The 11,888-nt window shown below is 51.2% G+C and overlaps 1 protein-coding gene across 1 annotated transcript in view; it reads left to right on the top strand.

Moving 5' to 3' along the window:
• Fbxw8 (F-box and WD repeat domain containing 8) overlaps positions 1 to 11,888 on the top strand; it is a 97,178-nt gene that overhangs the window by 24,273 nt on the left and 61,017 nt on the right. Inside the window, exons 3-4 of the mRNA XM_021186721.2 lie at positions 2,783 to 2,947; positions 6,932 to 7,020. Coding sequence (XP_021042380.1) covers positions 2,783 to 2,947; positions 6,932 to 7,020 — 254 coding nt within the window. The remainder of the gene's footprint in view (positions 1 to 2,782; positions 2,948 to 6,931; positions 7,021 to 11,888) is intronic.

Below are 11,888 nucleotides of genomic sequence, written 5' to 3'. Positions count from 1 at the left end.
TGTAAGCCGAATAAACCCTTTCCTCCCCAACTGCTTCTTGGTCATGATGCTGTGCAGAAATAGAAACCCTGACTAAGACAGTTATATTACTATGTTCACTATTATTATTTTTGGTGTTTTGAAACAAGTTCTCACTGTAGACCAGGCTACCTAGGACTCACAGAGATCCATCCCTCTGCCTCTGCTCTCTCTCTGCCTCTCTGCCTCTGCCTCCAATGTGAGCATCATAGGAGTGCTTCACCAGCCCTGGCTTCTCCTGCTCTTGCCCAGGTTACAATGAACTGTAATTCAGCCACTGAGATGTCTCACAGCACCTCGGGTCTCTACCCCTTTGCTGCTGCTGTCCATAGCCCTTGTTCCTTTCTTCCTTAGAGTGGATGATCTCAGCTGACCTGGTTCTCCAAACTCTCATATTTGTCAGTGAGCCCTCTAGTGAATGTTTTCTGTATTTTCTGCAGTTACTTGCTTGCAACTCTGAAACATCTCCCTCGTAGCTTCTCTTCAGTTACTGTTGATGATGCTGTGAGCCCCTGCCCGGGCATCTTTCCCCTGAGCTGGCCTTCAGTTGTCTTCCTGCTACTGTTTTGCTGGGTTAGGGTATCCTCTCATGGTTCCTTATGTGTTTCATACTTAAATGTTTACAGCATCATTCTCCCCAGTGGCATACATTCCTTTAAATTATTATATAATATAAGTAAATATGTATTCATATTTTCTTAAGTTTTTTTCCATCATCTTTGGTGCTCTTTCATCCGTCTTCCTCAGTAGGGCGAGTGCTGTGGCTGTGGGGCGGGCCTGTGTTTGAAGGCCACATTTGACATAGCTGCTCCTGACCCTACTGTCTGAGTGCTGCTGTGGCCACTCAAGTCTCACTAGCTTAGCAATAAGTGGAGACTTTTTTTTTTTCTTTTCTTTCTTTCTTTCTTTCTTTCTTTCTTTCTTTCTTTCTTTCTTTCTTTTTTTTTTTTTTTTTTTTTTTTGTGTGTGTTTTTGTTTTGTTTTTTTGAGACAGGGTTTCTCGTGTAGCCCTGGCTGTCCTGGAACTCACTCTGTAGACCAGGCTGACCTTGAACTCAGAAATCCACTTGCCTCTGCCTCCCAAGTGCTGGGATTAAAGGCATGTGCCACCACCGCCTTACTTAACTACTTTGATCCATGTAGTTCTAGCAGGCCCAAACCTCACTGTGTAGCCCAGGCTAGCCTTGATCTAACAGGAGTGCTTCTACTTGAACCTCCTGAGTGCTGGCCATGCAGGTTGAGCCACCTCGGTACTCAGTACTCACTGTTGGGGTAGCTTCCCTGCAGGTACGGGAGATTAGACCAAGCTGCAGTGCTTTCCAGCGGTCTGCCAGTCCTCCCCTTCCTCCTCCAGGTGGGGGCAAGTGCATGGATGCACATTTGTGTGCATGGTATGCATGAGTCTATGGTGTGTGTGTGTGTTTGTGGATAGTGTGCATGAATGTATGGTGTGTATGTCTATCACATGTGTGGGTAGAGGTCAGAGGACAGCTTTGTAAAGTGAATTCTCTCTCACCTTTATGTGGGTTCTGGGAATTGAACTCAGGTTGTCAGCTTGTGAGCTATCCCACCGACCCAGGGACAGTCTGTTCACCACAGTCTGTGTATAGTATGCTGGGTGGCCCTCAGATACCAGTGGTTCTCTTGTCTTTCTTTGTCTCCCACCTTTCCATAGGATTCAGGCTGCTGTATCCAGCTGTACCTGGGCTCTGAGGACCCAGATTCAGGTCATCACACTGTCGCAGCACATGACCCACTGACCCATATCCTCCACCCACTTTCCTTCCTCTCTGCAGTAGTAGGTATCAAACCTAGGGCTCACACATACTAGCTAAGCACGCTACTACTGAACTACAGCACCAGCCCAACCAGCCCAGCAGGTTTTGAGACATCTTCACACCCCTGTCGCAGCTGTGTTCTCTTACCTCCTCCTCCGAGGCCCAACATGGTCCCAAAAGAGTGTTAACAGCATAGGATCTCGTAAGCTTCCAGTCCCTCTGTTTACCAGGGTACACTTCAGCCTTGGGGTGGCAGCAAACATGGCCTCCATCTTGCATCTCCAGTGCATGCTGCAGGCTGCTTATGGTGGTCTGTGGGGCCCTGAGACTCTGGCCCGCTTCATACACTGTCCTGTGATGAAGTATGCCTGTTGCAGCCCTATGATGCTGGAGAACACACTGCGTACTGTTGGGGTTGGAGAATTGTGCCCTGTGTAGCGGTCATTTTTCCATCATAAACTTTGTCCTGCTCAGCAGCTTGAGGGGTTTATTAATGTGATTACTATTTTTTAATCTGTGCATATTAGAGTTCTCAATACATCATAACTTTAATTTTATACCATCAGTGATTTAGTTTATTAAAGCCTTCCACCTCACAGGCCCTCGTACTCGCACTCTGTAAGATGGCCATGCCAGTGTGGTCCACGGACCCTCAGACGCTTCTGGAAAGCTGTGTGCTTGTGTTCTTACCATGTTCAAGTTTGTTGGTTAGCATTTTATGTAATTTTTTTTCTCTTTCATTTGTTAGATGACAGTTTATCATGCCATCTAGAATGTGACGTTGTGTGGTGGTATAACAGTTTTGAAATCTTGAAAGATAAAACTGGAAACATTTGCTTGTATTTTTTCCACCTCGGAGTGTTTTGTTAATGAGCCGTTGTCTGCTGCCATGAGCCTGGGGCTGTGCTATAGGTGTTGATTGATTTTGGACGGCAAGGCCTCTCTAATTGCAGATCTTGACATTTGCATCACTTGTGCTGTTCTAGGTGAGCAAGACATGGAAGGTGATTGCCGAAGATGAGGTGCTGTGGTACCGGCTGTGCCGACAGGAGGGGCACCTTCCCCACAGCAGATTCTCCGATTACACCTGCTGGAAGCTCATCTTGCAAGAGTGCCTCGCCAAGGAACACACATTAAGAGCCAACTGGAAGGTAGGCAGTGGCCGGTGGCATCCCCGGAGGCAGGCAGGCAGGCCGGCCTGCAGTTGCAGCCTGAGGCTCATTCCCAGAGTGGAGGGGGCAGGCATGCTGAGCAGCCCCCGGCCCTGTGGACTCTGCCGATTTCAGCATCCGCCTGAGAGTTGCCCCTCTCCTGGCCTCAGGCCTAGAGCTTCCACCTGCTGTCTAGGAGAGGGGCTGAGGTGGGTTGTCTGACAACCCCTTGCCTGGCTGGTTCAGATCACTGGAGTCCTGCTCTGTCAGCCCCCTCTCCCTTTCTCTTCCTTGGCTTCCCAGAGGCTGACAAGGCAGCAGCACACAGGCCGGTGAGCTCTTGGAGGCCCCGGCGGATCTGCTGCTAGAGAAGTGGAGAGATGCTGAGCGCTGTCTGCTCTTCCCTCACGTAACCCTTGGCTTGCCGCCCCAGCATTTATCACTTTGAGGCTCTGCAGAAACATTAGATCCCAGCTAAGCATTTGCAGAGAAGCGTTTCTGGGGGAGCAAGCTGTCGAGAGTCATGTTCCAGGGCTCCGTGAGGCTCAGCAAGGTGCTTGCATGGCCAAGCTGGAGATGGGGTAGAGCTCAGCCCTTCTACTTAAAGGTTGCTGTGGATAGACTTTGAAACAAGAAAGACTGTCGTGACTGGGTGTAACATTGCCCGAGTGCATGTCTGTCCCTAGTCACCTTGTAACCTGAGTAATGACCAGTGCACTGGATCTATAACATCAGTGAGTAGGCACTGCTTCCCACTGTGGAATGGCTGGCCAGGTGACATGAGATCGCTCACTCATGCCAAGCAGCACCCCAGGACCCCTACTAGATGTCAGAAGCACTCTGCCCCTCTTGTGGCACTACAAGAGGTCTCCAGGCATTGCCAGGTATCCCCTGGTGGCAAAAATCTCTCTTAGTTACGAACCAGTCATCACTGGAGAGTTGGCCAAGCCAGTCTTCCTTAGCCCATTAAGACATTACCAACTAAGTCAGATCTAGCTGGCCCACAGTGTCTGCATCTACAGAAGGTAATGGGAAGTAGGCTCATTTGGAGCCTGTGCTGATGAGGCCTCTGCTGGATGGACAGAGTGATCTGTGGAGGAAAGCTGCACAGAGGAGCCCGGGGCCTGGCAAAGGTGGAGGGAAGAGAGGCTTAGAGCTGGCTTCCCTACCTTCCTTTGTCTAGAAAGGAGGGGACCAGGAGAGTGACTTGTTCTTGGCTTTGAAATCAGAGATGTCTGACTGAGGGAGAGCAATAGCTCTGTTTGTGCTGATGCTTGGGAGCATGGTGTGCATGCATGAGTGTGATAAGAGGAGGGGGGCAGGAGGTCCTCACTCGGTTAAACCCAGGAGAAGTGACGAGCATTTGTCTTCCCATACTAGTTTACAAAGATGATGTCTGTTCACTGGTCTTCTGTAGCCAGTGCAAAGCCATCAGATACGCATGGTGCGCAGTTGTCTGTCAGGTGATCTGGCAGATGGACAGCAGTGAGAGGGGCTTCCAGGATCCTGGGCCCACTCCAGACCTGTCAACAGTGAGGACAGCTTGGGTGACATTTAAGTGACCTTTTACTAAACTGCAGTTTAAAGCAGAGCCTTCATCAGTACATGCCAAGGGCATCCTGGCAGGTGTGATACTTCTGCATGCCTTCATTCTGATCAGGTGCCTCACAGTAGCCCTGCTCCTAGGCCTGCGGCTGCGGGAAGGTAGCCCTGATGTGTCCCCTGTGCAGCTTGCCTGTGCTCAGGGCTCTGGCCACGAGGCAGTGCAGTGACTCTGACCTGACTGAGGTTGTTCCGGAGGGTGGGGCAGACGGTTGGCTTCCTGTCTCCTCGGTCAATGTCTGGAAACCCCAGAGAGGACCCTAGGTCTCTGAGGACCTCCTCCCAGGAAATGGCTATGAGTGCAGGTCCAGAGCTGAGCTGGGAATAGGTGGGCAGGTGGGTAAGCCTGCCATGATGCCATTCTTCCTGGTGGTTGCTGCCCTTGGCGTTCTAAGACTGTCGTGGGTAACAGTGGCAGTGTGACTTGGCACCCAGGGCTGGAAGGCAGCTACTTCACCGAGCCCACTGATGCCCTGGGATGCAGTTCTTAGCTCAGGCCCCCTGCTTTCTGTCAGTACCTTCCCCTCAAGAGAGCTCTTCCAGCCGAGTGTGGTGGCACATGCCTTTAATCCCAGCACTCGGGAGGCAGAGACAGGCGAATTTCTGAGTTCCAGGACAGCCTGGTCTACAAAGTGAGTTCCAGGACAGCCAGGGCTACACAGAAAAACCCTGTCTCGAAAAACCAAAAAAAAAGAGAGAGCTCTTCCGGTCGCTTCTCCCAGGTTGCCGAGCTCCTCTCTTCTTCAGTGCCACCTAACTGCCCTGTCTTCTGCCCCTGAGCTGTAGACTTGGCCTAAGGACTAAGTTAGGGTCCAATTGCAAGGGCTTAGCTGCTTAATGACCGTTGGCTTTAATGGAATAGGTGCCACCATCTTTTTCCTAATAGCGTATCAATCAGCGTGGCTGCCAACCAGGTGTGATACGTACACACCTTAGTGTGAATCCTTGGTCCAGGCCAGCAGAAGTGACAGAGAATGGGGTAGTGTTCCGGAACACGGCTGCTGTCTGTGCTTCCTGTGGAGGTCACCTGTTTTACTGTGTTCTACTCCCTATACAGAGATACTTATATCCCTTCAGAGTCCCCTTGTTTTATTATAAAAGTAATTGATAAGTTTTCTGAATTGATGGCAGTTGAGCGCTACGGTCTGGAGAGTAGTGTCGGATAGCTATACTTTTGATGTTGAATGAATAAATCTAAGCAAGAAGTAGCAAAGGAATCAATGGTGTATATAGAGAGACAGCAGCCAGCAAGCCAGCAGCTGATGGCTCACAGCAGCCAGCACAGGTGACTGCAGCAGCCCCGTGGAAAGAGCAGACAAAGGCGGCAGCAGCAGACTGTGCCTAAAATGCCCAGCAGCAATGGCCTGGGACGTGGAGGCCATCAGCTGGGGTCCTGGTGGAACGCTGTATGCGTGGGTGAGCTTCCCGTGAGAGCGCTGACCCAGGATGGGCTTCCAGCTCCTCTTCCCCAGGGTTTATATGCCATCGGAAAGTGAGCTGTGTGACCTGTGGAGGTCATTTACCTTCATGCAGCTAGTAACTCCTTAGTGCTCAAGGGTAAGGGGTTTGCTTTTATTTTTGTGAAACAAGGTCTGTTTTGCAGCCCTGGCTGTCGTAGAGGTTTCGGTGCAGACCAAGCTGGCCTCAGACTTCCAGAGGGCCTCTGCCTCCCACGTGCTGAGATTAAATGTGTGCACTGCCATACCCATTTAAGGATGAGTTGTTAAGTACCTTAGCTGCTTGCTGCCTTCCCCTCTGTCAAGGGAGACAGGGCCATGCTTGGGGAGCCAGCTTCTCAGTGTGTTCAAACAGCGCATGCCCGTTTACCAATATAAAGTCTATGTCAGTGATCATGGGAAGCAATGTAGCAGTCACACAAGGGCACACAGCTGGAGCCTGCTGCATCCCACCTCTCTCAACACCCCACCTACTCTTCCCCAGGAGCAGCCCAAGTTAGTGGTGAGACTGACTCAGACTGCTATCTCTGCCCTTCCCTGTCCGTCTGCTGCGACACCTTTCATTTATTCTGGGAACCTTCTTATGTATCCACTAAGTGCAGGTTGAGCTGATTAATATGTGACACACTACTTCAGGCCCTGCCATGTGGGGGCACACTGACTTGTGTGCACACACTTCTTTCTACCCAGTGACGTTCTTGGGACACACAGGCCAGCATCTCATGATCACTGCTCCACACAGACCACACTGTCTCTGGTCTAGGGGCTAACCCGGGCAGGTTCCCTGTGTTTTCCTTCTGCAGACCACTGACTGGAATGTGGTCCACACCGTAGAAGATGGCTATGGCGTGTAGGTGAGAGCAGAGCGTGTTACTGGGGAGCCACCCCAGGAAGTGTACAAACCACACCCCTTTTCCTCACACAGAATCGCAAAGGGGCCGTGAGCGAGCTGGAGCATGTTCCTGACGCTGTTTTGTGTGACGTGCGTTCTCACGATGGTGTTGTCATCGCTGGGTAAGCAAAGCCGTACCCCTTCATGTCAGTCAGTCCTCATCTTCACCCCGCCCACTGCCCGGGCACTTCAGCTTCAGCTACACACACACAGACCCTGCTAAATAAACTCTCCGGTTTGAAGTCCTCACTCCCAGCAAGGCTGTGGCCATGAGCTCTTCTTTCCCTCGCCTGCAGCCGGGCATTTGTGTGTCTCCTGAGGGAGAAGTTTAGCATCAGCTCCTGTGAGTTCCCTCGGCTGCTGTTCCAGAACCCAGCATGAAGAATTCTTCCTGGTTGTTACTACAGCGATATGGATGTGCACTTCTTTATTGTGCAATGAGATCAACTTTATTTTAGGGTTAGATTATCTCTTGAGCTAATGTCTCAAAACGTAAACTTTATATATTTTTGCTGTGTGCCTGATATAGAAAGCAAGTCCAGTCGATTGGCTTTGCGGGAGCTGCCTCAGGGCCGCTGCCTCAAGGAGACCAGAAATCAGGGCCAAGCTTGGACTTAGACAGCTAGCAGTCACTCGCCTTTCCTTTAACTTCTCTCCTTCAGCATTACTCAGTGAGTACCATGAGAAGGACGGCAAGATGGCTCGGAGTGTCAGAGTGCTGCCCCAAAACTGACTAGCCCCAGGGTTGACCCTGGAGCCCACACTTGTGTTATGGAAAGGAGAACCTATTTCTGCCAGTTGTTCTCTGAGCAGTGTGTGACATGGCACCCTCAAATGAATGGGATATTAAAAAGAAAGTTAAAGCACCTTTGAATAGAAATCCCGAATCGATTTCTGAAACACTTGACGACAGGACCATCCATAAACAATTGTTTGCTTGTTTGTTTCTTGCTTGGATTTTGTGTGTATGTATGGGTACACCAGTGCCACAATGCATGTGGACAGGTCAGAGGACAGCGTGCAGGATTTGTTTCTCTGGCCTCCGTGGGTCTCAGGGATTCCACTTGGGGTGTCAGGCTTGGTGGCAGATGCTCTTAGCTGCTGAGCAGGCCTGCTGACCCTTCTGCTTTAGGAGAGTCTGGCCAGCATGTGTTCACTGGCCTCAGCTCTTACAGCCCCGTGGTTAACCTGTCCGTCTGTCTGTTGGGATGCTGTCAGGCCTGCAGCTTCATCGTGAGGTGTGGCAGAGTGCTTTATTCCGTGTTTGAGGGCCGGTGGTAACCACATAGGGTTACTTTATTCCCACTTCAGGTTTCTGCCTAATCTTACAAGATGGTGCTAGAGGCCGTGATGCAGAGATGGGACTAAGAGCCCTAGGAGGTAGATGTAGGAAACTCCTTCCCCAAGTCCAGTTAGGAGCATCTTTGAGCATGGAACCCCAAGAGGGGACCAGCTCTGAAGGCAGCCGCCCCCTCCCCCACCTCCTTCTCCCCAGGGATCTGCTCAGCACTAGATAGGCCACCAAAGGCGCAGTGTTGCCAGTGTTCTGGGATCGATTATGTGAAACTTGAGCTCTGGGTCAGAGAGGCTCCTGGGCTCCCTTCTCTGAGAGAAGCTCCAGTTGATGGCTCAGTCCGAGACCCTGCCATCTCGCTTGTATGCAGAACGTCTTGTGTTTATCATTAAAATTTCATCTGGCGGTTACGCTGCTTGTTTTCTAGGTCAGCTCTTGATCCCTTTTCATTTGAGACAGTGGTGTTTGCGGTTACCTCATCCCCAGTCAATGTTGTATTCTCCAGGCTTTCTGCAGTCCAGCATCTCCAAGGAGCCTCTTAAAGAGACAGGGCCGCGGGCCGCTCCTTGCTCTCACTCATACAGCTTCCCCTGCTTTTCCTGTTTCTCTTTGTTTGACCCAAAGGCTGGCTCCTATGCTCCCTCCAGTCTGTGAGATGAGCCCCGTAGGGACAGAATGTGGGCTTGCTGCTCCCCAGTTCGTGTTCTGTGCACTGGCTCTGGGCTGACCCAGTCCTGGTTCTGCCTGACTCCTCTTTTCAAGTAAATGACAGAGACTGTGAAGTTGCTGCCTGCTCTTGGGCTTCTTGGCCGAGCTAGGCCCCATGTGCAGTGTGTTCCACCTGCTTCCCTTTACTGTCTTGGGTGTGCTCACAGTCACCTTTCTGATGCTCAGACCTCTGTGGAGTCTGTGGCTAACTCAGGTTATGTACCCTGTGTTTGCCCACAGTCTGTGAGTCACTGGCCACATCTGTTTGAAAATTGAGATCTGGTAAGTATACCATGATATTCACTCTTTCAAAGAATTGAGCTCAGTGAATTTTAGTAATTTGCAAGACTGTACAACGGATACTGATTCCAGAGCGTTTTCAACACCTAACACAAATCCAGGCCCATTTTTTTTTTTCATTTTGTTTGTTTTTTTTAAGACAGTGTTTATCTGTGTAGCCCTGGCTGTCCTGGAGCTCTGTTGGTAGAGCAGGCTGGCCTCAAACTCAGAGATCCCCCAGCCTCTGCCTCCCGAATGATGCGACTAAAGACCTGTGCCACCACGCCCAACATCCCCAGTCCTAGTGCTGATGGCCGCTAGCTCTGCCTCCCTGTAAGCTTTGCTCCTGAGTCCCCTTGACTGAGAAGAAGCTCCTCTTCTCAGTGCAGTTTTCCCGTGCCTTTTCATGACTTTATTAGATTTGCTACACAACTCCTCACATAGTTCCTGATTTTTCCCTTCGTTCACCCAACAGAAGACAAATAAGTCACTTCCTGGTTTCTAGGTGTTCTGAGAAGTGAGTTGGAGGTGTCACCACTGAATAGACGAGCACAGGGTAGAAGGCTGTGTTGTCTCTAGGCTACACAGTCTCTTAGGAACACGGGTGTGTGTGTGTGCGTGCGTGTGCCTGCTGCTGACCAGACTGTCCTGTGGCACGCGATAGTGTTAGTGTTAAGATTATCTCCTGGCTGGGCCTGCAGATTTTTCTGTTTCTGTCCTGGTGACACAGTTCATCTTTAACCTTAGAGAGCAGAGGTGGCTGGAGAAACCCCACGTTCTCTGTAGACAGTGTCGCCATGGCTGTGTTCATAGCTTTCTGTCCGGAATCCCTGTGTGGGATAGTCCGTCCCTTAGAGGAATTTTGTATCCTCCACACTCAGAAACTCATAGGCCAGTGTAGTTCCAGTGTAACTTTGTGATTTGAAGTCCCAAAACCATCCCTTAAACTTGTTCCTGCACACAGCTCCCTACTCCATGGTATTGCCAGAAACATGGCTGCCCTCAGGCTGTCTGCTGGCCGTGCCTTTTGAGCCTCTTGCAGGTCTGAGCCTGTTGACTGCAGCCTCCTTGAGATGCCGTGGGTCAGGTGTTAGACGTCTTTGGCCCCTCAGAACCTGCTTGAGCCTAGCACCCGGGAGACTTGGAGAGTGAGTCCCAGAGCCTCAAGAGAAGTCTGTCTGTGCCACTCAACCCTCCTACGATCACCCTAGGGCCTTTGCCCCTGTCCTATTGAGTCTCCATAGGCCCCTCAGCCACAAGACAGCATTCCAGAAAATGTGAGGGCCGACAGAGGATATCCACCAGGATAGTGTCTCCCACTTCTTAGGAAGAAATGATTTTCAAGGTCCTGTCCCCCAAATGCAGTCCCTTTCTGTCCTCTTGGGCCCAGTGTCCACCTGCATTCTCTGTGCTCTGCTCTTGCAGTACTGCCCGGGAGGCCCCAGCCTGCCTTCTGTGCCACACTTTCATCTGTAGTGCTGGATGGCAGTGCATCAGGAAGTGTCTGCTGTCTGTGCTCGCTCGCTCTCTCGCTCGCTCGCTCTCTCTCTCTCTCTCTCTCTCTCTCTCTCATTTTGACTTTTGTAGGTGACGACTCTTAAATTTTAGGATGTTGGCTTTATAACTATATGAAGGAGTTACATTGTGGTTATATGTGTTGGAACTTAAGGTGTCGCTCAGGGTAAGTATGCTTGCCTAGGAAACACAGGGGTTAGGGTCAGACTCTAGCACAGAGACAAAGCCCACCAGGAACTTGCTGTGTATCTCACTGAGAATCCGTGAATAGGAGTGAGTGCTGGTAGCACCCTGCTGTGGAGCTTGGGCCACACTCCTCCCTGTGGCCCTCCCTGCACAAGTTAAGACTTGCAAACAGATGACATCATGGGCTCAGAAAGGTCACTGCACCAGGCCAGGGTGTGGGGCCAAATGGAGTTTGCTGAGGTGCTGTGGAGAGCCACCAAGCAAAGAGCCTCCCAGGTAGGGCCTGGGGGTTTGGGGAGCCAAGGCTAGGCCCCTGTGAGACCCCATGCCAGCTCTGCCGCCATTAAGCTATTAGCTCACCAAAAGCTTTTATGCATGCCCAGGAGTGTGTGGTGGTGTGCAGTTAGCTCCCCCACTCAGTATCACATGTCTGACGCGTCACGCTCCCATCAGCTGGCTCGGTTTCTGCTCCCACCCGAGCACCGCCATCTCCCAGATGGTTCAAACTGTTGAGCCCCTTTCTATGCTGAGGGATGCTTCAGTCTACCCAGGTGTTTCTTCCTGGTTTCCATGGTCACCTGCCTTTCCTGGAGGAAGCCGCAGCTGTGTGTCCATGGTTCTCCTCTGCAGATGGGGCTGGAGGAAAACTGCATCAGTCAGTGCTCAGAAGTTAACTCTCCCTTCCCCTGAAAGTGCTGGCCTGGCCTGTCCCCTCTCATCCCTTAGTCGGTGTCCTCAGCCCTCCTAAGTGCCTCCCTCACAGTTCCTCACGTCGCTGCTCCACAACTGTAATGTCGCTACTGTTCCAAACCATAGTGTAAGTACCTGACATGCAGGGTGTCTGTGTGTGACCCCAGTGACATGCAGGGTGTCTGTGTGTGCCCCCACTGACATGCAGGGTGTCTGTGTGTGACCCCACTGACATGCAGGGTGTCTGTTGTGTGACCCCACTGACATGCAGGGTGTCTGTGTGTGCCCCCACTGACATGCAGGGTGTCTGTGTGTGCC

The sequence above is a fragment of the Mus pahari genome, chromosome 23 (genome assembly GCF_900095145.1).
Source record: "Mus pahari chromosome 23, PAHARI_EIJ_v1.1, whole genome shotgun sequence".
Taxonomy (NCBI): domain Eukaryota; kingdom Metazoa; phylum Chordata; class Mammalia; order Rodentia; family Muridae; genus Mus; species Mus pahari.
Note: the sequence above shows the minus strand (reverse complement) of the source record. Positions and strands in the feature narration are given on the sequence as shown.